The sequence below is a fragment of the Amia ocellicauda genome, chromosome 7, assembly GCF_036373705.1.
Source record: "Amia ocellicauda isolate fAmiCal2 chromosome 7, fAmiCal2.hap1, whole genome shotgun sequence".
NCBI lineage: Eukaryota > Metazoa > Chordata > Actinopteri > Amiiformes > Amiidae > Amia > Amia ocellicauda.
In genome coordinates this window covers 29,346,140-29,372,777 of record NC_089856.1, presented here as the reverse complement: position 1 = coordinate 29,372,777, position 26,638 = coordinate 29,346,140, and the positions used below count along the sequence as shown (strand labels likewise).

The window sequence follows — 26,638 nt, the reverse complement described above, 5'->3', positions numbered from 1 at the left end:
CAAACCCTGGTCCTGGTCCACACCAAACCAACTAAAAGCTCAGGCTGAGGGAAAGACCAGAAGATCAAGGTGCTCTTGAGGAAGAGGAGCAGGGGAGCACTCAGATTCTGCTGGTTCTCCTTCTACCTGAACACTACTCAAGTAGTTATGGTTTAATTGGATCAAATTATAATAACTTTAATTAATTTACTGAGAGCATAGGTGTACCTAGTACCAGTTGGTAGCCTATCATTTTTTTTTTTTTTTTTACCTGAGGACTTTTCCTCCTCCAAAAACCCGAAGCAATGATACAAGAGAAACAATAACACTTTTTTGTCGTGCAGAGCCAGCAGTTTTGTAGGAATGTCATAAAATAAATTCAGTGCATCAACCCCCCCATTCATTCTAGAGAGCTTGTTTTGAGATCAACACAAAATAAAAACATAAAAAATGAAGATATATGTGCACAAGTGATGCTCCTTATTGCCAGTGGATCCGAAACATCAAGCTGCCATATCCACTTCATTTGCAAGACACTGCAGTTAGTGAAAAGAACGTCATGAGCCGATTCATCTTCTTCACCAGGACAGCAATGGACTTTATATCTCCAGCTGTTTGCCCTAATAAATGATATCCGTCACCTTCTCTCTCTTTGTGTTCTGTACAACTGTGAGATTGAACTGCAAAAGATAACTCAACATCATTGCCCCAGATGACTTATGAGCCCTTGGTGCCCCCATGCTAGCCTAAGCCTTTAGCAGTCATAAAGAAATTGGTTATGTGGAAAGCTTTTTAGCAAATCCTGAATTCAGTGAAGTTAGCTTTTCCTAGGCCACTTCAAGGTTGTCTTGTTTTGGCTATCCTTTTCTCCCGTCTAAGATTGTGTGTAGATGTTTTTAAGCCAGGCACTGCTACCAAAGTGTGCAATGAGATAACCCCAGCTTTGTATCAGTTGTATTTGCCAGCAGGTCATTGTAAGCTAAAGCATAATGTCAGTGCAACTAATAAACCAGAAGTAGATTATTGTTACTGTGAAGTGCTTTAAAACATCTACTAAACCTAAATACACTGTGCTAATATCTGATATCCGACCAAATACATTATGTTTCAGATGTGATTCACCTTTATTAGACTGTTTACACCTGAGATCAATACCAGATCAAGACAGTATGGCCAGTTTAATTGTATGTGTCTGTGTGCTTCCTTATTTGACTGTGAGTGAATAGAGAAGGCGTAAAACCCAAAGACAGAATGCTGTAATGTGGACTCTTGTTTCTCCGTTGCTCACATCCCGATTCACAGTTGAAAAAAAATCCTGAAAAAACACTCTAGTGAACACTCTCCCAGACAGGGCATCACTGTAAAGTCAGCAGTGAAAGTACTCAGTGTCCTAACCTTTTATTGTCCTGGCAGTAAATTATATTGGACCTCCACTGACAGGTCCCGAGGCGTAATTGCTATCACTTCATCAGGGCTTATTCTGCATATGACCCTACGATGGTGATGTCATTCCCCTAGGTTTTCCAGAATGCACAAATCTTGCATGCTTGACGAGGAGACTAGTGGGTTTATGACTTGTTGTGCCTGTGTGGCTCAGATAGCTATTTGAAAACAGATCTGACCGCATATGCAACACGAATTAGATAAAGTAGATGTCGCCGAGGTTACTGAAGAGCTAAGAGAGGAAGAGGGTAATGATCACTCTGCTTCTTCTAGTTCTCCAGAATATGCAAATCTCCCACTCACGGACTGGTTCTGTGGTTCATGGCCGTGTTTGGGTCCTCAATGACATGGTGCTGTAGCATTACATGACAGACTCCTCCCATGGTGAGAGTGTAAGTCTTGTGATGAGCAGAACAGATTTGCATTGGGAAAATAAAATACTTTGTGTTGTATAAACTGGACCAAGTTTACTTTACAACTTTGGCCAATAGGAAACTTCAAGTCCAGTACTTAGAGGTGATTTTCCATTAGGTTTAAGGTCAATTCAAGTGAAACCATCAATTCATGTTTGAAATACGTGTTGAAAGGGTGGACCTGCTGATTTATTCATGTTTGTTTTTAGTCTTTCAGGGGTAAGTGTCTGGTGTGGGAAGGTTATAGACTTTGCTTGTGTTTGTAGACCTTTGGTTGGCCTTTACTGTCTTGTAGGAAACTTTCCAATTGTATTTTATGAGGATTTGTGTGTCGCAGGTAACATAGGCCAAACAAAGGGTAACCCGAGAGTAATTATTAACAGGTTTCCAATCAGTGTTATTAGAACAGGGATTACCCCTTGTATTCAATCATTCAAATCTGAGATTCCTTGTAATGAACCACTGAGAATGACGACAATGGTGGCAGAGACGGTACAATGGAAGGTGTTGGGAGAAAGTGGTTTAACAAATGATATTAGTTTACACTCCATTGATGTCTGATTCAGGGCAAATGGCAAACTGGAAAATTCGAACTCAAAATGGCAGATCATACTCTGCGCCTGTTTACTCAAAAGGCATCTCCTACATCTTTAACAGAGAACAATAAACAGTGCTGTTGCGAAAAAATAAAACTCTCAAACAGCGCAAAGGTTTATATATACTATTGGTCCAGAGGAAAACTAAAAACATACCATGTCCTTAGTTTGACGTGTTGTAGTTTATTTCTATACTGCCGATCAGTCTGCTGATCTGCTGGAAATGTACTATCACAAGATTTTACACTTCAAATGCAGAGAGAGCCTTATAAATACAGAGCAGGCATGACTACAAAATTAATTTTATGTTCTAGCTTTCTCTTCCAAATGCATTCCATATGATTTGGTTATACAACTCCTTACGCAAGCTGCAAATCTTAAAATCTGCAGCAACATTACATATTTTTACAAGTCCACTTTAAATAAATAAATAAAATATGGATAATGTTTCTTAAAGACATATGTAATGCAATTTCTTTGTCAAGTGATTCCTTTGCTAATCTTGGCAATAAAAAAGCAGAACAGTGGTCCATTGTATCAGCGGGTCAAGGCTTTATTTTCTGAACTGTTTAGGAGGATAATCATTTATCACGACAAGCAGCTCAGTTTGAATTGGAGGGTAAAGTGATACAGGAAAAGAAGAAACAACCAAAAAATGTTTACCACCCAGCATAACCAGATTCTCCTGTAAAGGTCTCACTGTTTCCCTACATTATTTCTTCCAGAATGATGAACTGATGTAAATTTAGGAAAGGGGGACATGAGTCTCCACTCAGATCCTTATCTGGGCCTTCTGTATTCTGTACTCTGTTTCCTTCATGCTTTTAAACACAAGCATTAGAGGCTTCTTCTGTTTACTTTCATTTACTTGCCCATGACCTGATAAGTATGTTTATATCCTTTTTGAGGTACACGTTTTTTTTTTTTCCTTTTCTTACTCGACAAAGTGATAAGAGATAAGAGAGTCGTGTGGTATTGTGCTAAATTAAATGATTAACGCCAGGGCAGTCTACTGAAGGGTTTAAGCTAATCTGGGCTCTTCTAGTTTGGACTATTGCAGAATTTTGATCCTGTCAGTACTAGTACTACTACTACTACTACTACTACTACTACTACTACTACTACTACTACTACTAAAACATAAGCTGGAGTAAAAAATTGCAATGGGAAGGCATCGACATACCAAGGGTGCCAATGTATAAGGATTCATTCGTAGTCATGCATAGCACCACCGTCTGTTTTTTTATCCACTTTGCACAAAGGTATTAATTTAAAAAAGTGGAATTCTTTACATAACATATCAAATACATTTTTCTGTAAAAAATGGAATTTGAGTGCTTGGTATGCAATGTAAAACATCTGATTATCTGCTGGACTGCTAGGGATCTGAAGGACCAGACTTGGAAATCCCTGCAGGGCTCCAGGCGGGGGAGCGGAGAATAGAGTCAGAGCGCGCATTCACACAGCCATCACAGGCACTCCTCTGGGCACACAGATCTTCTTTCCAACTTGCCCTTGATTATCAATCGTAATTTAGTGTAATTATACCTTCCCATTGTGCTGACAGACAGCCTTTTCTTTTTAACCTTCACCCTGTGTACTCTAACCAGCGCAGCTTTGAAATCCCAGAGTTGTTCTGTCATGTAGGTAGAAGATTCGGCTGAGCAGTATTTTTGAAGTTTATTCTGTGACCACTCTAAGAATATACAACCATCAATTCAGTACAGCCCCCCAGGAGTTCTTATTCAATCTGCTTTGTGCAAATCAGTAATTATTTGTCTGCTAAGGCACTTCAATTAGTTGAGAAGACAAAAATAATTACATCAACTTCTTAATATATTAATGATGTCATCTGAAATTTAAAAATAGCTTCGATTGACGTCAGCAGAAGATTGCCTTGGAACTCAAGCAGTGATAGTGTGGAATTAAGTCAAGCATTACAGTGTTCTGTCAAGGTCTGGAACCCACCTACCTCTGCTGGTAATGGGTTTTAGGAGAGGTGAAGCGATATGTACAGGTTGTTTGTATATAAAGGCACAAACTATGTGCATTGTGGGAATTTAATAGTGAGGGCCTGTACATCTTCCAACACAAAAACCTCATCTTGGTCATAATAAACTAGAGGCCACACAAGTGTGATCAATCGCTTTAACTATAGTGGATTCCCAAGGTACCACAAGTCTCTTAAATGTCTGGACAGGGCAGTTAGAGTACAGGAATAGGGCTAAAGTGCTTAAGGCTTTGTATCAGAAAGACATTTGCATAGCCTGTCCATACATAAATCTCAACTGCACAATAACAGGCAGGGGATTAGTTTGGCAGTTCAACATGGAGCACACCCAACATTTTGGGAACTGAAACTTCACTAAATCCCTGTGAGAAACTATAGTTCATACACAGACTTAACATTATAAACAAAAAAAAATGTTAAAGAATTAAAATCCTTCCATTTACTGTTGATTACAAAGATGCTGTTTGTTACCTGTGTATATCTTTGTGCATCATCAGTGAAGCTTTACATGTTTAGGTATTGATGCGCATCTTTTTCATTTCAGGTGCTTTTAATCATTTTTCCTGCATAATTTTATTATATTAAATCAGATACCCTTTATGTTTAGTTTTGTTTTTCAAATAGGGTCAACAAAAAACAACACAATAAAATGTCATAGGCTATTGTATAAAAATATTATTCCAGCACAGAGCCCATTAAAACAAACTCAAAATATGTTGTTCTTAATAACATTATTAGTTGTTTTATCAAATTCGTTGAATTAATTTCTGATCCCACTGTGTAATTAGTTATTTTCATGTCTTAATTAAAATGCTATATATACAGTATTTGTTTTCCCACAAAGCTTCTAGTTTTCATATTAACATCCACAGAATGTGGTGCATTTTTGTTTCAATCGTGTATTACACTTATTTGACTTTTTTCTCCCATTCATTTATATAATTACTATTCCACTAACGTGTCTAAAACCATGTCTAACTGTCTTTTATTAATAGCACTGGCTTATATATACAGGTGCACTCCACTTATAATGTACCCCAAGGGACCATGGAAATCAGTATGTTATAAATGAAGCATGTTGTAACCATTATAACAGTAAAAACACTGAAGACATGATTACTTAAAATAATAGAACTAGGAAGCTTAAATGCCAAACAGCATGAGTTTGTTGTAGCCTACATGCCGTTATTTTTACTAAATTCATAGGAACAGTAATAGTTTAAAGCCATCAACAACATACAGGTATAAATAATATTATATACACTATATCATATATTTGTATGATATTATAAACTGCATATGAAAGCATAGATGTTTGGATTTGTGTGTTGACTTAGCTCCTGTCTTTTTCAAACTGCCTGACATTCATGCCTCTTTCTTCATTATTGTGTGGACTGTTGTTTTTCAATAAGCTCTTTTGATGCTTGAAAGATATTTCAAATGTGAGAAAAAAATATAAATTCATTCATTTTTTTTTGCCCAATTATTGTAAAATGCAATAATCTGGATGCAACTGGACAAAAAAATATGATTGTCATCAAAAGGGAGTATGAGATATTGCATCACAAATTAGAAACGCTGAACATTAATTACAAAGCTGCCGCTAGGCCCTTGGATACAGTGACGAACTGGCCCCCCCCTTGGCTAAAATCAAGTTCACTGCACTCAACTAGCCATTTCCCTTGTGCCATAGCGGCCTTGCAATGCTGGGATTGATTTTCTCTTTCAGATAACCAAGGTTGCAAGCGAAACCTCACGTTATCTTTCAATTCCAAAATAGTTCCCCAAAGGGAGTATGGGATACTGTGTTTCCAAGCTGTTGCGATGAATGGCAGATCTGCATCGTTGCAACTCTCCCTTGTGTCAGGGATGCCTACATGGACACAGAGTCCAGACACAGGCCTACAAACTGTGGCTGTTTACTGGCTCTTCTCCAGGTTGACCGTGAGGCCTAAGTGCTGGGGATAGTCGAGGACCAATTATGTGTGTGTCACTTCCTGCTCTCTGGACTGGGCACAAATCAGCTAATCATCCAAGACCCACACACCTCGGAGGTGCAGACGAGCTAAAACGTCCATGCACTTGGGGAAAGGGAGCTGGCAACAGGCCACATGGAAGGATTCAGAACTTGAAGGTTCTTCCCTGGAAGGCCGAAGCACAGATACTTACAATGCAGGGGATGTTTTCGGACATAAAAGTAAGCATGCTTCAAGTGCACCGTAACAATCCAATTACCCGGGTCTGACAGTCTGAACAAAACGAACAAAAGAGAAAAACACCATGTGCACACTGTGTGACTTACAGTTTACACAACAAGGAATGTAAGCATTACAAAACTGCAGGAATACAATCGATACAAAATGAAACGTAAGCGTTACAGAAGTGCAGTAGTACAATCAATACAAAAGTACAAGAGTATATGTCCTAGTTCAATGATGTAACATGTGCTTCATCCTTCAGGTGAAGTTAAATGACTCCATTGCAGCCATTATCCATACTCACACACACAATCCAAACTATTTATTATTTTATTGATTATATATGTATTTTTAGGTTTCATCTAAAGAGAGCCTCTCAGTCTTATTCCAGACTGGCTGTGTGTGATTAAAACTCTTAATACCCTCGTTTTCTCTTTTCTCCTTCATGTTTTCTTCATTACCTACTATGAAAAAAGTTTCCAAGAACAGTTTGCATAGAAAATATCTGTTCATGCCTCCAATTATAACATGGCACTGCATAGTTCAGTGCTGACCCCTGTATGGCACTGGGCTGGACACAGGCTCCCCTTACTATAATCAATCATGAGGATATTGGTTTTATATAAAAGTTTGATACATCGCAAGCCCTCCAGAACAGACGGGACACACAGAAGGCGTTTTGAAAAGCAAGGTACACACTAGCCTAAACCTTCAGATGGGTCAGCCCACCCAGCTACCCTTACCTGCAAGTGGTACCTTGAAAATGTACTGCACTGCTTTAAAGGGGAAAGAAAAACGTCATATACTTCATATATAGAGGAGAAGCCAGCTGAAACGTGGACACAATAGCTTTGGAGAGAAGATCAGGCACTCCCCACCCCCGTCAACTCTCTTCTCGGCGCAACTGGTGGCTTCTGAACTCTGCTCCTCCGAAGACGCCGCGGCCGACTCTACCACTGCAACTTGACACAGAGGGGTGTTCCCTTTCCACGGCACGCACAAGTCCCGCCTCGCAGGGCACCGCGGACACATTCAGGAATTCAGAGTTGAACCGTGGAGTTTGCAACGCGGTTTTGCAACAGTTCCGCTATAAAACGCCCACTGACTGTAGTTCACTAATCAGGTGTAAGCTGCCATCACACCCCGGTCAGTGTGCTGTTTTCTCCGGCAGCGTTTGAAACCCGTCTGTGCGCTCCCCTGCGCTGGCATTCCTGCCGGTAGTGGTAGTTGTGTGCAGTCATGGCTGGGGACGGGAGCGAGCAGCGAGCGCTACAGTATGAACAAACTTTGGTAAGTCCACTTGTAGCCGCCTCGGTCCGGATAGGTGTTGTTCAGTGCTATGCCACAACATACCAGAGCCTGGGATACACCGGGCGCCCCTGCAAATCAGCTGTGTGAATGCTCTGCAGTTCCTCCACTTGTGAACTTAAAGCACGTTTTTAGGGAAGAGGAACTGGGTGTCACTGCTGTCATGCTTATTTACGTCCCTTTCTCGAAGGCACTGGCTTACGCGTGGCAGGGACCTACACACAGCACCGTCCTTTCTTCACTATGAATGCATCTGCGTTAGAAACATTGCACAGCTGTGGCTACTTTCCATATGTGTGTCTGCCTGCTTGCCTGCCTGAGTCCATGCACTGCCACTTGTATTCATGTATGCGTTCTACATGTGCACGCATGGTTCTGCATATATATATGCGCACACAAGTCGTGTACGTGTGTAGGCAGCGTCGCTCACCAACTTTGAGAGACTGTCGGCTCTGTATTTGCCTATTTGAAATCTCTTCATTGCTGATTTGCTAGGGCTCTGAAAGAGACGTGGAAAGGGAAAGTGCCTTGATCTCTGCTACAGCCACACTTTGCATGGCCATATCCATCTCTGTGCGTGGGGCAGCGCTGCAGCAGCTGGCTGTTGTGTCACAGAAGGGTACTAGCCTGGCACACGGGTCTGCCGCAGTGTTGCCACATTTGAACAATACATAACTAAATGGAGTACTTGTTCGCACTGTTAGTGAGATCTGCTTTTGTGGGAACTTTGCGTCCCTTTCTGCAGAAGCTCTCTTCCCCTGCTTTGAGTGGAAATCCAATGCTTCCTCTGATGCGGAGGTAATTGGCAAGGGATCTGCCCAGATGTTCACTGTAGTCATTAAGACAGTACTGCACAGTGAGGAGTAGTGGTTAGGGACCTGCACTCCTGAGAGCAGGGTCTTGGGTTCAGTCCCAGGTGGGGGGACACTGCTGTGGTACCCTTAGAGCAAATTATATTATGTGATTATATTCTACACAAAATGTGTTGGTAATTCTGACTTGTGTAGAATGTGTGCATGGTCTGTGTAAGATGTTTCACCTAATATCGCAACACAACAGCTATTTACGTCCCTTAAACCTTCTCGTCGGTTGATTCATTGGTTTCAACCTGACCTTGATTAGAGAGGCTTAGCTCCTCCTAGGCCTGCTGGATTTGTGTAAGTGGTAGAAATTTGAAGTGCGCTGAACTAAGGCGGACGTGACTGGATCAACTTTACTAACCATTCGTCTACCGTTGCTTAAGTGTAGCATAACTTTGAGAAGTGCTTTGGGTCTCCACTAAAATATATAATTATTTAAATTGGAACTCCATATCTGCAGACTTGCACAATGCCTGTATATTATTATAATTCAATCAGTTAGCTAAATGATGAACCAACACCCTAATTGGACTATTACACTCACAGTTTAGGAAGAAATACCAGGTACTGGCAAACGCAATGAAAGTGTTAGGAAAAGGTATGTCGGCAGTTTATTCTGAAGCAGACCTGTTAATAGGATGTTGTCTGGTTTGCTAAAGCCTTTTTCCAGCCAAGCCACGTTTCTGAAGGGAATTTAGTTGATAAGAACACTTTAGTGTAAACTATTCCCCTGTTTTCCTTTTGAGGGGGTCATTTTATGTATTTGCATAACACTGCATAGGATAATTGAAATAGCTTTTGACATGGTTTATCAGAAATCCTGGTTGATAAAACAGTGAAGCAGATTACCTTTTATGCATGTGGTTTTGGGAAATTTACATTAATCAGAGTTGTAAAAGGTTTTTGTCTCCTTGCTAAGATATTCAGGCAGATACTTTATCAGAGGAACTTGAGTAGCAAATGTCCCAATCTGACAGCTGGCTCAACGCTCGCACGAAAGTCGCCTCAAGTGTTGCAGTGCAGATTCTTTCAGTCTGAGCTCTCCATTGTATTTCGGCAGTCTTCCCTCCAGTGTTTTCACCCTCTCCGTCTCCTACTTGCATTTGGAATAGCTGTGGAAAGGAATAAAAACTATATCGTAACTGAGAGGAACAAACACTTGGACTCCTGTCTGCATCAATACATCAGTGGGCAGAGTTTCTACTTTGGCTGCATTTTAATGAGCTGGTCGCCATTGCTTGGAGTGAGCCTGTGTTGGCCAGATTTCGTCAGGATTTACACTGCTTTCCCCAAACTGTGTGTGTTCTCTGTGTGTCTGTCTTAAATGTCACTTTGTTGGCTGGAGACTAGAGTGGAACTTCATAACAAGCAGCCAAGGAACGGTCCGTTTTAAGGGAAAGTTAGGAGATAATCGGATTACCTTTAGTGTGAGGATTCCGTTGCCCTTGCTCCTATGTTTTTTTTTTTTTTTCTTCCCCTCTCCTTTCATTGGCAGGGTTTTCTTGAGCTAGAGGTGTACAGGGCTGTATGCTCATTTAACCAAGGCAGTAAAAAGATGCATGCGCTATTACACGGCAATATAAGCACTGTTCCGTTGAGTGTTATTAATTGATATTAACCCACTGTACTGACAGCGGATTGTCAAATGTTATTTATTGTTCATTTGATTACTTATCTTTATATTGCAGATAGCTCAATTAGAATGCAGTTGTCGGTCTACCTTTGAGTTTATATTTTATATTGTCGTCCACTTGCCCCGTAGGGTAGGTGTGGAGTACGCCGATTACTGGTCACCAGAAATCCTGGCTAAATGATCCGCAGCACTGTCCTGTTAAAGAGGATAGTGTAAAGTGTCCTTATGTTAAACTCTTGAAAACTTCTCCAGGGCAGTATGTCACCAATTGTAAGTCTTTTTTTCTACACATACATGCAACAGGCTGGTGTAATTTCCAGCTATTCACATTTTTGTGAACTTCGTGTGTCTGTTATTTTGGTGAATGAGGGGACAATTGGTCCGATTTTGTAGTTTTCAGGAAGACCATTTACATAATTTTCAGGAGACCATACGTAGGAAAACTGTGTTGCCTCTGTAACCACTTTGATAGCATTAGGCCAAGCAATTTATCTTCTGCCGGTGCTTTGTAGTGACTGATGTGCCCGTTTTAGAGTTCAGACTGCAGTGTTTCTGGGCTTAGCGTATCAGTCTTGTTCACTCTGTTGAGTATATCGGGACCTTTACCTGTTGTCTGCTGGAGCTTAAGTGACAGTGCAGCTCTCCTTGATCCTTCAGCATGGTATTCTTCTAAGGTGACGGCAAGATAAATTGCAATAAGCGTAGGGCAAGGAAACGGACAGTGATGTGGGATTTTCCCCAATCAATCTATGCAAGCCTTTGTTGTCCTAAGACCTAAGCAAAGATGTTCTCTCTTGAAAATATAATATAATTGATCTTGGGTTAATTATTACATTTGGGATTGGGTAGAAGGGAGAGAAAAAAAAAAAGATCCTTGGAACCTATAGAAAGCTAACACGGAACAGAGAATTTTTTTGCATGTTTATTTGCAAAACGGTTTAAGGAATGTATAGAGGCCAGGGAGCCTCAAAGGTTTTCTATGTGTGGAAGTCATTTTCCTCGAGAGACCTCCAGTGCAGGAAACAAGTCAAAGAATTCCAGTATCTATATTGTTAATAGATTATGAAAGGAGGTTATTCTCCAGAGATAATATTTGAACTTTGTTTCTGAAGGCGTTATGGAAGGTTACAAAATAAGGAGCAAAATGGGACACGTACTCTAATTTAGTCACTTGATGATTAATGTTCAGAGGACTTCATCAGTGAAATTCGTGAAGCATTTTGAACTTAATTTGAAAGGATTTTAATATGGTATGATATAAATTACTTGTATACATTTCTGATAGTCTATTAATAGTAGGCATCATTTTTAAAATGTGTTCTAAAAGATTCTAAAATAATGAAGCAAAACTGTTTAAGTCCATAAAAAGTTCAATACTGAATGACAACGCTCGTAAAAAATTCAATTTACGAGAGAAATTTAAATTCCAGGGAGATGTGCCGGGTTGGGGCAGGCCCAGTCCAACCTACAAATAGAACTTGCTTAACTCTGAAGGGGGCATGCTCAGATGACAAAAAGGTACAAAGCCTATTGATTAGGGGAAGTGACCCAGACTAAGCCTAAATACCATTTAAGCCCACTTGCTCTTTCATTTTGAAATACAAAAATGACAACAGATATTAGAAGGATGATCTGTTTTATAGTAAATGCAAAAAGTTGTTACTGTCATGTTACTTTCTATTTGGAGCTATTCACATTTTTTGTTCTTGAGTTCTGTATGACTTTGTGCTGCCACTGTGCAGCAGCATTTTTAGAAGTCACCCCAAAACTTTGCTTTATGAGGGGCCCTCCCAAGAAGCCATTGTTCTGGAATTTGGTGACCAAACTTAGTGAATATTGATAAGAATGATAAAATTAAGAGATTCATTAATCAAATGAAACCTTATATGATGAATTTGCTTGGTAGTTAAAAGCACTATTTTGTATTTGAAATACAGTTTTTATTAGTTTCCGGAGCTAGTCCGGGACACTGTCAGAATGATGGTCACACAGATAGATGCAGTAGAACAACACAAATTTAGAAACTGTTGATCAAAACGTTCTAGAAGCTTCTTTATATAAAACAATATTTAATGCCAATTATTATAATCTTAAAATGTAATTGTTTTTGTCATATGGGCTTAAAAGGAACCGTGCCCTTGAAAAGCCTATTAGCACATGACTTTAAAGCAGAATCATTATTTAATTTGTTCTACCAACAATAATAAACATGTTCTAAGTTCTAAGTTCTAAAGAATAATGTATTTTATTGATTATTACATGTTTACATTAACTCTATACAACATTATTGAGGTTAATTACCCATGGACCACTGTAAGCCCACTAAGCCCAGAATCCATTGTACCTCATATTAAAAAATAATATTTAATTAATATTTCTCAGAATACATGCTTTTCATTCATGAACTTAACTACTTACCTTATTTTCATTATGGAGACAAAATGGGTAGGCAGAGAAAAAATTATAGGGACTGCAATAACATGATGGAAGCTTGCTGTGAATTTCGTGCTAATCACGGATGGACAGTGAAGAATAATTTTCAAGAGTATTTTGGGAAGCTGTTTTTTCCGAAGATCTCTGACATGGGACTGCCAAGAGTTTTCATTTTTGACTGTCATGCCTCAGATATATCTCTGGCACTTGTGACCAAGGCCAGAGAACTTGGGGTTGTTTCTCCAGCTCCCATCTCACCTCACCCACATCCTCCAGCCACTGGACAAGACAGTGTTAGGTGAATTCAAAAGTAGGGATGATCTGGGCCAATTCCAGTATCCAATATTCATATAACTAGATCAGCTGATACTGTTATTTTCCTATTTTTTATTGGCCTATAGAGCGAGAGCTGGTCTGGGGGGGCGACTGCATTGCAGTTCATGTGCATCATTCATATTTTGTTAACTCTACATGAGTAGAAGAGAACAAATTGTATGCTTAGTTAGATGAAATAAAAGCTGCACCATCTGAGAGAAATATCGGTCAGAAATATAGCCAATATAGTAATTTAATGCCATATCAGCCCGATACCGATCAGTGGCCGATTGATTGGTGCATCCTTGGGTCAAAAGGTAATGGAGGAAAGAACTGCGCTGCAATACCTGTATTAGCAGGGACAAAATGTGAAAGGAGTAATTCCCTGTGAAACTTGATGTGCTTTCCACGGCTCTTAAGCCAGAAAACATCATTGGTGGCTTTGAGAGCACTGGAATATTCCCTGTGAACCAGAGCTGGGTGGATAGAGAAGTGTCCACAAATCATGCTCCTTTTTCTCAAGCACCTGTACAGACTTCCACAGCCCCAACAGCCCCGGCCCCAACCCCAACAACCAGCACACCAACAGAGCAAACTGCCTCTACAAGTGCAACCATTCCATGTGATGGAAATTATTCTCGTATAATATAAAAATACAATTTGAATTGGTTAGGTTGGTTATTTCATTTTTAAATTCAATAATCTATAAAATATTAAGTGCTTAATCAATACAACTTGAAGTGTTTATTGTTAAAACTCTTGTGGGCTTATTTGGGATACGTGGGCTTAAAGGGTACATATGTACCTTATAAGCCCACTCCAGACTTTTCACTTTTGCAATTAAATAAGTTCAGTTCATTTAGGCAATTTATGACAATCTACCACAAGTGTATTTCATTTTAATTTTAAGATTTAATACCCACTTTATTGGGACGAAATTCACATATTTATAAAAAAAAAAATGTAGATTTTGGTGGGCTTAATTGGGTCACTTCCCCTAAACAGTCCAGTTTGTCAATGGTTTGTTCTTCTCAATAACAACAGTAATAATCAGGCTGACAATAGTAATTTTATCTGCAGCTGCCTTTCAACATGGTTAATGGTAATTTTTACACAGAAACTTGATTATTGCTGTTCTCCATCTTAATCATCAACTCTCCTTCCTTGGACAGATGGTCTCTCCAGAGCAGATCAGCGACTTGTTCCCCACCAAAGGTTACCATTAGCAACTAATCAGTGCCATAAATTGGCTCAGTTACACTTTTTTTTTTTTTTTTTTTTTTAAACCATGTAAAGGGTACATTGCTTACAAATCCCATTTCAAGTGATAATGGTTATCTTCACAGCAGACGAAGATGTCGAACAAAAAGCATTTCACTTCTTGAAAAATTCAAAGTCCTTTGCATTTCTGTTTTAGTGATGGTTTTGGGGAAAAGTTTATGTAATTTGAGCTCCGCTTGTGTTAGGCAGCTCTATGTTCAACATTTAACATGCAGAAAACACAGTAATAAGTAACAGCTTAACCTGCAGGGCTGTGTTAATTAAATCTCCAAGACTGTCTTCAGGCTTGGAAGTTTGATGACTGAAGTCCTTTAGTGTGGAGAGGAGTGGGCTGCAGATGAGACACTGATGCAGAGATTGTATGTGACTGTACAGTCATATGCTACTTGGTCATTTCTGTGGTGATATTGCAGTGGAAGACTAATTTGTGTTAAGATAAGTCTGTTATATATTCCCTGCAGTTGTACCTTAAGTTCCTTTAAAGTAGATTAAATCCATCTAGCATGTTTTTTTGTCCACTTAATTGTCTTTATTGATCTATTTGCCTCATGCATTTAATTTTGAACCCTGAAAAAAATGATTGCTTTGAAAACATACACGTCATATAGTGTAGAAAAGTGTTTCTCAGCCTGTGTGCCGAAGTGCATTGGTCACTCGTGAGACAAATAAAATAAATGAGAATAAACTTAACTTAAATTGTAAAGAAGATCCTCATAGTTACATATAGATTATCATGCTGCATAACATTTTAAGTTTGGTAGGAATGCCCTGTTGTATTACTTCAATGGGTTACCTATCTGCCTTAGCCATGGAAATCTTTATACAAGGATATAAATTAATTAATCTAATGCCTTCAATCAATTGACAATCTTTATTCTGAACTGTATTACTGCACTGCAGTGCCAAGAGACTTTAAACAATTGTATTACATCAATAGGTTAAAAGAAAATCTAACCTTAACCCTAGCCTGGACTGAAATGTAACCAAACTAATTCCATTTTTTTTTTTATTATATATTTTTTAACCTTACATTGTTCTGAATTTGATTTGGGTAGGTTAGTGAAAGGAGTTGATCAGCTGCACCACATTGTATGTTAAGTAGGTGTGATTTAGACTTATAAAAAGTCTGGGGGGGAAAACATATGTACAACCCAAAATACAAGATCCAGCAACAGCATACGGACGACTCGTATGATTAGTGTGCTTGAGTAGTGAACATTTCAAATTGAGAATTAACCAAGGGGTGAACTGGTCTTCTGTAGTGAGATTTTGTAAGGCACAGCCTGGGGAGTTTGTTAAAAGGATTCAGTTAAACAAGTGATTAGTTCCATTAGGTAATTAGAAAATGTTGCACTGAGAAGCAGAAGACACCACAGAGATTGGGGCCGACAATGAAAGAAGGGATTGTCAAAAATATGATGGCATTGCAACATTTTTTAATAAAAATTCCAGAGCACCACAGAACACTTGCAGATTCTAGAACTGATGTGGGTTGTGTCTGGAACAGCACGTAGTCTGGCTCACATGCCCACTGGAAAACACTTTTTATATAAAGTAGACACTGATGGCAATATCTGGAGGTTCCTTAATGGGCCCTATTTCTTATACAGTTCAGTCCAGATTCCTGGCCTGATTCCTTTTTCAATAAACGTGAAGGGGTGATAGAAACGGGAAAGATTTTAATCGATACCAATGCCAGAAGTAAAGACATTTCCGGAGAAGTCCCGGAAATGTACTACATCAGGGCTCTGCCACTTGATCTACTTGATTCTTTTAATGAAAAAATAAATGGCTTAATAGTGTTTGATGACAGCATGGAACAAGACTAATCCAATAAAAGCACCCTACCATACAGCTGCCACTGATTAAATGCCCCCTTCATGTTTGTAATGAGTTTGCCTTTGGTATTACCCTTAAGCGATCGCAGTAGAAACTGTAAGAGAGAATACTGATCGGAGCATGGGGGGGAATGAAAATTGAATGGACAATGCATTTCAGTCTGTGGTTACCAGCGCAGTTCAGTTGTGAATGCGTGTGCTGTTCTTTGCACTTACTGTTCCTCATTGATGAATGGCCTTTGGTGATCTGCATGTTTAATGTTGTTAATGAAACGGAATGGATTCCAACGCATATAGTGTACTATACGCCAAAAAATAAGATCAAATTGTGGATGAAGTATGTGAGGTGAGACTGTAAGGTTCTTAGAGTCAGTGTGATATGACATCCTTCCCTTTGTACACCTTTTCTCTTTGATACAGTCCACATTATTTTTGGATTTCAGAAGCACACCTGGATGAACACCGACGCTACCCCTCCCCTCTCTCTAGAGTCTCAGCCTTTCAGTCACACTGCCTTGGTTTTCATTTTGAATGGCTTCAGAAAAACAAAAGAAATAGACTACAACCAAAGAGAAACCACAAATGAGGAAGCCGCTACAATTTGATCAGCAAAATTGCATCAAATGATCCCCCTTACTTCTGCAGGCTCTTTCTATTTTGGTAAGTTAATGTTGCAATTTGGTGCAGAAGTGATTTGCTGTCTCGTGGTGGCCTTTGTGTTGTGCAGTGAGCTGGGACTCAATTATAACATTAGGGCAAGCTCTTTTATTTTTTTCAAAAAGCTATGAAAGATCTGAATGCAGAGCACATCAGACGCAATGGCAGAAATCTGAGCCTCCTGTTAGAATTTGTTCCCCCTAGATAAATGTGAGTGAGTTTCAGAAACAACACATGCATATTTCATGTCTTCCTCTTCTGGCACAAATGTAGCCAATCATCTCCTATTTATATAATTGCCCTGTAAACAACATGGAGTTGTATTTCTGGCAGGGGTGTGATTTTTTATTTTTTTTACTTGGATTAACCAGCAATCAAAGATGAATGGCTGGGAATATCCACCACTTCTTTAACCGCTGTCTGCAGTTGGGATAGATCGGTCCGGTAAGGGTCATAAAGAGCTGTAGCTTATTATTAAATCAGTGGAGGTTTGCACTTCTAAAAGTAATTATTATTGCAATTCCTTCCATTGTCTTTTTATAAGACTTGCATTTTTTTTAATGTAGCTGTTGGGGAGTGGGGAGGGGGAGCCTTATGTCTTCAACTTTCTGCCTATCCAGTTATTAAATTCAAAATGGCAGCCACGGTACAGTGAGTGAATCACTGGTGTGAATCTAGAATCACACTCCTGATGGACAATCCTTGATGGAGAATGTCGGTATAGTTTTCCAACACGATATTCACTTGTGGAGAGATCTATACCAGTTTAAATTAAATGTAATTCTGATGTGGAGAATCTTACCTTACTAAGATAATTAACTATGATTAAGAGAATTGACAGTCCCACTGTTTTTGGGGTGCTTGTTTTTAGATCATGGAGCTCTGTCATTTTTTGAGGTCATTGCTCAATTTGGCTAATACTAGGATGAAACCAGGGATTGGTCATGGAGGGGCTGCAGTGGTTGCCACAGCAACAGGAGCATGAGAAACCATCATGGTCACTATATTATAAGTTTCTGCTGTTTCCTAAGAGACAACACCAGCACACCAACTGCATAGCTTGAAAATGTCAAGTGTCAAAATGTCAAATGAATCCATCCCTTCCTCACCAACTACTCAACTCAGCTGCTCGTCCAGTCACTGGTCCTCTCCCCCCTGGACTGCAACTCCCTCCTGGCCAGCCTGCCTGCAACTACTACTCGCCGCTCCAGCTCATCCAGAACTCTGCGGCTCATCTGGTATTCTTTCTACCCCAATTCGCACACGCTACTCCACTGCTCTGCTCCCTCCACTGGTTCCCGAAACCGGCACGCAATCAGTTCAAGACAGCGGTAGGTGAGGGTCAGTGTCTTGAACTGAATGCGTGCCGGTTTCGGGAACCAGTGGAGGGAGCAGAGCAGTGGAGTAGCATGACTTCACCGAGTTACCTGCAGACCCTTGTCTCCCCATACATGCCTTCCAGACTGCTGTGGTCTTCCGGTGCCAGAAGATTAACTCTGCCTCCTCTCCACTCCCCTTCCTCCAGAGCCCACTGCTTTTCATCCCTGGCCCCTAAGCGGTGGAACGACCTTCCCACTGAAGTCAAAACGGCAGAGTCCTTGACCTCCTTCAGGCGATCACTCAAGACGCATCTTTTCAGACTCTACATTTAATTTAGTCATTTATTCTCTTGTAAGATAGCACTTAGACAACGTTTTGTCACACTCCTCCCTTTGCATTACTTGCACTTGTATTGCTTATTTTGGTATCCCCTATGCTCCCATTCCCTTAGCTCTTAACTTTGACTTAACATTTTGTCTGCACTTTTTCATTCTAGGATGTAAGACCTTATATATTGGTTACTGTATACACTTGTGTAAATTGTGAATTCTTAATGTATTATGCCTTGAATTGCTTTGAATATTTGACTGTGTTGCGCCCTGGACAAGGGCATCTGCTAAGAAATAAATAATAATTAACCGCACTAAACAGGATAAAATGTAGCTTTCAAGCTGACAATATTCATCATTGATAGAGTTGTGATAAAAATAACTTTCATTTGGTCAAACAAAAACTTTGCAGTCTGGAGAGCTACACATTGTAATGCATGACTTCCTGCTGCAGTAGTTACAGTGATTTAAATGACAAGCTCATGCCTAGTGTTTTTCTTACTGTATTCCAATAAACCCCAAGTCTAAACTGTACATGTCAAGAAAATTTCCGTACTTCAGTGAGTGACCAGGTTGCCAACTGAAGGCCTGGCCTATTTCCAGTTCTTGCCTATCAATCTCCTGCAAGTTCAAAATTCCCCCTTGATGAATTGGGGCACCATTGAAAAGCAAACGGAGTCTCGGCTCAGTCTGGGTGCCCTGGTTACCAGATATTTTTAGCGTTTGATGTTTGTTCTTCTTGGTTGGTACATGGTGAAGTCTGTTCTTCCCACTGTGAAATATTGTCGTTATTTGCAGCCCCCGTTTCATGCTTGCTTTCTCTGCCTTTACCACAACTTTTGCCTTTATGCTTTAGAAGATAGCGTATAGCATCGGTCTCTCAGGAAATGGATGTCTGTGTGGCTCTATTCATGGTCTGTGGGAAAGTCAATGCAGATGTACTAAGCAAGCATCAGTATAATGAGAAATGGGAGTGTGGCCCACAGGTGCATCCAGATATATATAGTTTTGTGTAGGAACCAATTTGGATAATAACTTGCTCTCTGGCTATACGGTATTAAAGTCTATATTTTATTTTATTTCCCCATACAATTTTAATTAAATAAGTAGTGCAGGACTATGCTGCACATAGCATTTCCCTGAAACTACGCTCACACTTTTATAGGAATATACAGTCTTTTGTGTAAATGCATCATGGTAGGCCACTCATGCTCACTCAACCTTTGCAGTGCTCAGCCAGTTGAATATCCCCTTTTGCCCTTCCACACTTGGTTTGTGTTAAAGCCTGTTTTGGAACTGGGAGACTCCAGGCTGTAGGGCCCATCACATAGGCTGAGGTATTTGAGGCTGATCAGTTCTATACGTCTTTTGTCTGGGATCAATTGTGGTGCTTACAGAGCAATGGCAAATAGCTATACCATGAACAGGAATTAAAAAAACAAAACAAAACAAAACAAAAAACTACCTTTTTGGCTCCTATACAAGAAGCTGTCCAAAACAATGAACACCTCATTCTGACTCTCTAATCAGGTCTCCTGCTTGTTTCTCTCCCTCTGTAATAATTTACTGGGTTGGACATCTTAAACTGTGTTTATTTCTTCAAAGGTTGGAAGTTTATCTAGATAAATCCAGCCCTGCAGCTTTTTTTATTGTTTAAAAATATTCCAAATAGTCAAGAGGGATTAAGAAGGTAAACGATAGCTCAGTTGTAAATAAACCAACAAGGACCACAACTAGGATGCCCCTTTCTACCTTGGGCACAGTGATACTGTGTAGGCCACATGTAGACCTCATTGCTACTTCCATTCCATTGCAGACTTTTGAGCCAACCACTACTTTAGGTAATTCATTGAGCTTTCTAGTGAGTATGACTCCCGGTAATGAAGTCTTGACAAAGGTCAGCAATGCAATGGAAAGACCAGCAAGGTTGCCCACCTCTATTATCTGTGAGCGTCCAGATTCTTGATCAGCTGGTTGGTCTGAGTGTTTGTTCTTGGAAGGACCTGATAAGACACCTGGGAAATTCACTAATAATTTGGAGATTTGGAATGTGAAGAGAGGATTAGAAATCTAGGCCTAATCTGTCAGGTCCTATAAAGGGGAGTGCAGTTATTCATGTAATATAATGTTCTGTTTGTCTCCACACTGCTATTTGTGCAATTCTGTGACAATTCACTACAAATGCCCTTACTGTCAGATTGGCTCAGTTGGGATTAGCATAGAGATGCTGAAACACCAGGGCAAAGTACATAAAGGCTTATTTGATCATTTTAAAGCTCCTTTAAGGATTGCAATGCCAGCATTGGTACACTGTTTTAATTGAAGGTGTTAGCTGGTGGAGTAAAACTGTTATCATAGGTCTGCTCCTGGAAGTGAAGTGATGACAGGGTATAGCCAGGCATGTGCCATTAGATCTGTGTTACAGCTGTTTAATAATTAAAAGGGTGCCTGCTGAAGCATCTCAGTCAGAATGCAAATGAACTCCGACTGAGAGAGTGAGTACAGAAGGTTGGTGATAATATTCATTGGGAGTGAAAGCTTAGAAATGACTTTGTAGTGTAGCATTGTATAACACTAATCACACCGAGCGATCAAGAAAGGATTGCTGTGTGGGCAGGGAATACAAGCATGAGATTTTCACCATGCTCTATCTATTCCATTGTGGGAATTATGTTGACACTGTCCGTGGAACTTCAGTGTTCACATTTCATTGTCTTTTGGTTAGCTTCCAGTGATTGTTTGTGAATCTAAAAGGGGTGCGTGTGAAAACTCACCATTGTTTTAGGGATTTAAGGAATCATTTTAAAGTGATGTTAATTGGATGGTTTAGAGGGACATCGAGTCTGTAACAAATGAACAGGCAAATAATGGAAAATGGTAATTATGGCCTATGGGTAAATTAAATCTTTCATTATGGCCCATCACCAAAATCCAAGCACAGTGGAAAATTGGGTACCATATTCCTTTCTCCTTACTCCAATGGGATGAGACTGCCTCTTAGAATCCACTGGTGGTGTTATGTGCACTTCAAAAATGTCCCGATAAGAACTTGATGCCTCAGGCGCAGCTCTGCATGACTTTATTACAAACAAAACAAAAAAAGATGACCGTCTGCTTTCCACGGGACATGGTTCCCCATCACCCTTTTCATTTGGTAAACAACTCCCAGAGTGCAAAAGTTAATCTGCGGTGTCCTGGTCGGCATAGACACCCTCCTATCTGTCTCCTACAGCAGGTTTGTTGTTTTGTGAAGGATTTATTGAAGTTGGAATCTTAATGGAAAATCAAAAACGAACCTAAATGTGTTTGTGTGGTTGTCATGCCTTTATGACAGTAGAGACTGAATTCAATCAATTTCTGAATTTCCATGCTTGCAAAACAATGAACGACATTGAACAACATTTGGATGGTTTGGCAGTACAGAATCACTGTAGTGCAGTGAGGTGACTCAACTCTGGATGATTGTAGTTTTAAAATATAAACTATTTTAAAGTATGATATGCTTGTCTACTACATCTAGCAGGAGTTCATCCTAGTGATTCTCAACCCCTGTTCATGAAGGTCTTCTGTTTTCTAGTCTACCTATGCTCGGATTGACTTCATTGAATCCATCATGAACATTGATCTAATATCTGGCTACCTATAAAACCTACAGCTCTGGGGTAGTGTATTTACTCCTTTCATAAGTCCCTTGTTACCTGAGAGGCTGGGTAAAGTAAAAGACTGTACAAACACAACGAGTATCAAAAGTCTTTGCTTCTTCACGTTGGGTGACCTGCATGACTCAGATTGCCATGATGAGCTCAGAGTTCATGGTATTCATCAATATTTTCTTGCCGTTTTAGCCCAAAATACGAGCCACTATGGGGTTTCCCACTCAAAGAGGTAGATGTGAAGCTCTCTGTGAGTCACCAGTAAAGAGGAGGTGCTTTGATTTTATATTTTTAGCCTGACAGCAGAACTCCCTCTTTGCAATTGAAGTGGGTTCAGTCCTACTATGTGGCGTTTGCCGCCCTCACTCTCTCCAACGTGAAGAAGCAAAGACTTTTGATTCTCGTGTTTGTGCTTTTTCATTCCCCACCGTACCCACACAGGTTTGTCCCAGTGTTGTTTCTCCGTTTATTTCAGAAGAGCCCTTCAGTTTTAGTTATTGGCACAGGTCGGTCATAAAGAGATGCATGCTGCACACTCTTGTTGTGTATGCTGTTTAATTGCTGTTATCACAGTGGCTTTGAGTGCTCAATATCTCCTTGTGTGGCTGTTGGATGAGACTAGCCTGAAAGTGTTTTAATTGATTATTAGCTGGTTGCTACAGAAATGCCTTTATTAACTGAGGTTAGGCTGTTCAGTGCCTGCATCCTGGTGCTGCTTCGACCGAGGCTAGCTTCTCTGCCACCTCCCTCCTGGTTGAAGCTGCTGTAGCCAGGGAGCTGAAGACTCAACGCAGTGTGGGAGTTGGCTGTAGCCCCAGGTAATCACTGCGCTGCTCAGCCCTGCTCCACTTTGAGCTTATTTTGAGTTGCTGGGGGAGGGAGACGGCATGTGGGAGTGACTCTGGTAAATTGCAGAGTTGAGCAATTTGTATATAAAATAATGCACAGTGTCTCACACAGGTCAAGGCTTAAGATAATTTGTGCTAATCCCTGAGGTTGCTATTTTCTTGTGAACTTCAAGGTTTTAACTCCGAAATCAATTTGTTACACCTGCTTCTGGTCTGTGTTTTATCTTTCCAAGGCACAAAGACCAGCTTTATCTCTGTCTTCAGTGCTGCTGCAGTATTAGTCTGATTTTGACAGCATGAGGTTCAAAGCATGGATTGTATAGGGGGATATAAAAATGTAAGATTCAAATTGGAGAGAGGGATGTTATATTAAATAGTCATGTGTATTCGATCGGATTGATTAAACAAGGTCAAATTTAAGGTTTCAGTATACTTAAAAAATAAAACCATGGAAGAAATTCCAGCTCAGGACCTGTTTGTGTTATAAAGGCGAGAATTATGCTCTTGTTTTGATTCATTCAGGCTCAATAAATACTATTTATTAAAGTCTGTCCGGTGTGCTCACACTGTGTGCAATATAGATGAAATTGTTTTTGAATAGTTACAGATGGAGCATATCAATGTTTTCTTTATTTTTTGGGGTTTCTAATAACCCCTTGCAAAAGTGGCGGCATGTTAAATCAAACGCATCTGTTGAACTCAGTAGAGATTACAGTGCTGTTACTGTAGTTGTGCGGGATTGTAAATTGGGAAGAGGCATTTTGTTTGAGATGAGATCTTTCTGGTTCCTTAGCTGTGATCAAAAGTGGCTTCAAAATAGGAGCTGGGCTTGTGTTGTCCCCAGTTTTGAAGCTCTCATCCTGTTTTGTCGTTTAATTTGTTTTGTTGAAAAGTAGTTCATCTTGACCTGCCTTTAATGATGGCTATTAGATTTAATTATGGCTTGAGTGTTTATGGACCTAACCATGAAATATGGATTTATGGTGTGGACTTAAATCATATTATATTTCAGGTCTGCTGCCATACGGAGAAAATTAGCAGCAAAGTGTTTAAGTGCATTGCTAGTCTTTTCTGGAAAACATTTTTAATAAACAGAGAGGGACTGTGCTATAGTCATGGGAAGCACAGTGAGCTGGGGTCATGCCATAGTGTCGGTTTTCCTCTTGTCTTCCTCACCGGGCTCCTGGCCACTGCCTTGTTGATTGTAGGAGGGGAGAGCATTTTAAGAAGGGGGCAGAGGTGCAGTTTTAGGGAATAGAGCCAGGACCTCAACGTTCTGCTGCCCCGTACTGTGACAGGGAGACTGATCGGCTTTCTTAGCAACAGCAAATGGACAGGGGAAACATCCTGCCCCCCCCCGTTCCCTCGGCCCAGCCCTGGACACTGGTTCTCTGCTGTTCTTCCTGATGCACAGCAGCCCTCTGTGAGTAGCCCGGCTTGCTGCCAGGAAGGCCTCCCTCTCTCTCCCGTGGTGCTTGGGTGCTGATGTAGTTTGGGGGGTTTGGTGCTGGTGTTAGTGGGAGTAAAGCAATCTGCAGCCTTTATAATTTTGCAGGTACCCTGAAATCCACCATAGCAAATTCCTCCTATCAACTTTTTTCTTCCTTTTTTCCTCCTCATTTAGCTACTTTTATTTAGCTTGCAGCTCAGATTGAGTTTTATCGGGGTTGGGGGAGGAAAGTATGTAATTACAACAGTTATGGCAGCCAAACTGTTTGGGATTTGAACATCACTTCTTCACTGTCTGGAGAAGGTAGTCGATGCTTTGCGAAGTTGTAGTCCTGCTGTGGTTTCTCATTTCTGTCCCTTAATTGGATCACTGATGTTATAAGGTCAGGCTGTATAGAGAGGGTTCGACTGCTGGATGTTACCTTGAGTAAACCCAAGAGCAGCAGTAAAAACCTTCATTTCTACATAGGAAGCTAATATTTATTTTTGAGGAATTTTATGTGGAGGACATTGACCTATATAGATATCAATTAATCAAAAGAGGCCGAAATAAAGTTCTGGTTTGAGATTTTGCCATTTCAGTCTGGAGTGGGTGGGTGATGAGGTGGTATAGTTGAAATGAAAAGATTTAGTAGAAAATTTGAAACGCGTGATTTTAAGAAGCTGTATAGCCATCCTCGTCTTCCTTCGGCACACTTGTATAATGATTTTATATAAGTTTAGGCTTACTTCTCACCACCCATAGACAGACATAACCTTTTTGATTCTCCGGTGACGGTGTCCATGTCAACCTTCGTAAGGGAGAGTATGATCGATTGCAAACGTACCTATCGATGGTTTCTTTATAAACATCTTCTGCTGTATAGATTGCAAATATTGTGCAGTAAATCGCCACTCTTCTCCCCGGGCACAGTGCAGTAGGGAATGCGTGTTCAGTCATGTGGTGCTGTTGTCTCAGCCCTGTTTTGACTGGGGGATTGCCAGGGTACATCAGAGTTTAAAAAACACAAAATTAAGTGTATCCTTATCCAAAGGAAAGAGATCCTATCTTTTTTTTTTAAATTTATCTTTAAGAAATTAGTTTTGCTTGGTTCTCCCACCCAAATGAACGGTCACATTAATTTCACTCGTATTTCAGGGTAGTTGATTCCTTCTGTCTTGTTTCGTTTTTCAGTTTTTCATGATGTCTCAAGCTGTTCAGTTACAATCAGATCCTCAGTTGGGCAATGAAGACCGCTGACCTGGAACTTTTTTATAGTGTTAATATTGCAATACCATGGTAAGACACCATGGTAAAGACAAGATGCGTACATGGTCACAAGCTACACGATTTATAAATGGACATCAAAGCAGGAGAATACATTTCAAAATTCACATTCAGAAGTCAATTCCAGAGCTGTGGTCTGAGATGTAGGAGGACTCTTCACCATTATATCCCACCCTCTTTGTTACCTGTTCCAATATTTAATAGCACTGGATTGCGAAATGACTCTGGTTGAATGTAGTACTTTGAAGACATTGATTGCTGTTGTAGTGCTTTATTGGGTTTAAAGGTAACCCCATATTTGCCCCAGTGATAACATCAAGGCTAAGTATTATTTCTGATGGCATACTGAAACTCTCTATAGCTAGAGGGTCATTACACCCAATGACATTATAGTAGAGGCCAATTAAGCCTCTCTCTCTCGCTCTTGTCCTTCCCCCATCACTAAGGCTTACAACAGTCCTGTATGGAGAGCTGGTCGAGTACAATGGCTGGTTTTATTACAAGCGTGTTTTAACCTTTTGAGAAACCTGAGCCTTGGGACATGGGAATTATTCTCGACCAGAGATAATATGCAATAGACATGGCACTAAGCAACATACTCCTAACACAAGCACAGCAGTATGTATACTTTGAATACAGAGGGCTGGTATTTTCACTACTGGCCTGGGGTGTTGTGGGGGAAACTGGACGAATTGCACCGTCATTTGGATGTGCTCATTTTCAAGTGACAGTGGTATACCAGAGGGAAATAAGAGTGCATCCCTCAGGTTTTTTGTCAGGCTCTGTATCTGCTGCTCAAAGCTAAAA

General features: G+C 40.2%; 1 protein-coding gene across 2 annotated transcripts in view; it reads left to right on the top strand.

Moving 5' to 3' along the window:
• Positions 1 to 7,677: 7,677 nt before the first annotated feature.
• LOC136753166 (chloride channel protein 2) overlaps positions 7,678 to 26,638 on the top strand; it is a 177,411-nt gene continuing 158,450 nt past the window's right edge. For both annotated transcript variants that reach the window (XM_066709052.1, XM_066709051.1), the window contains exon 1: positions 7,678 to 7,930. In XM_066709052.1, the coding sequence (XP_066565149.1) occupies positions 7,880 to 7,930 (51 nt within the window). In that variant the 5' untranslated portion in view covers positions 7,678 to 7,879. The remainder of the gene's footprint in view (positions 7,931 to 26,638) is intronic.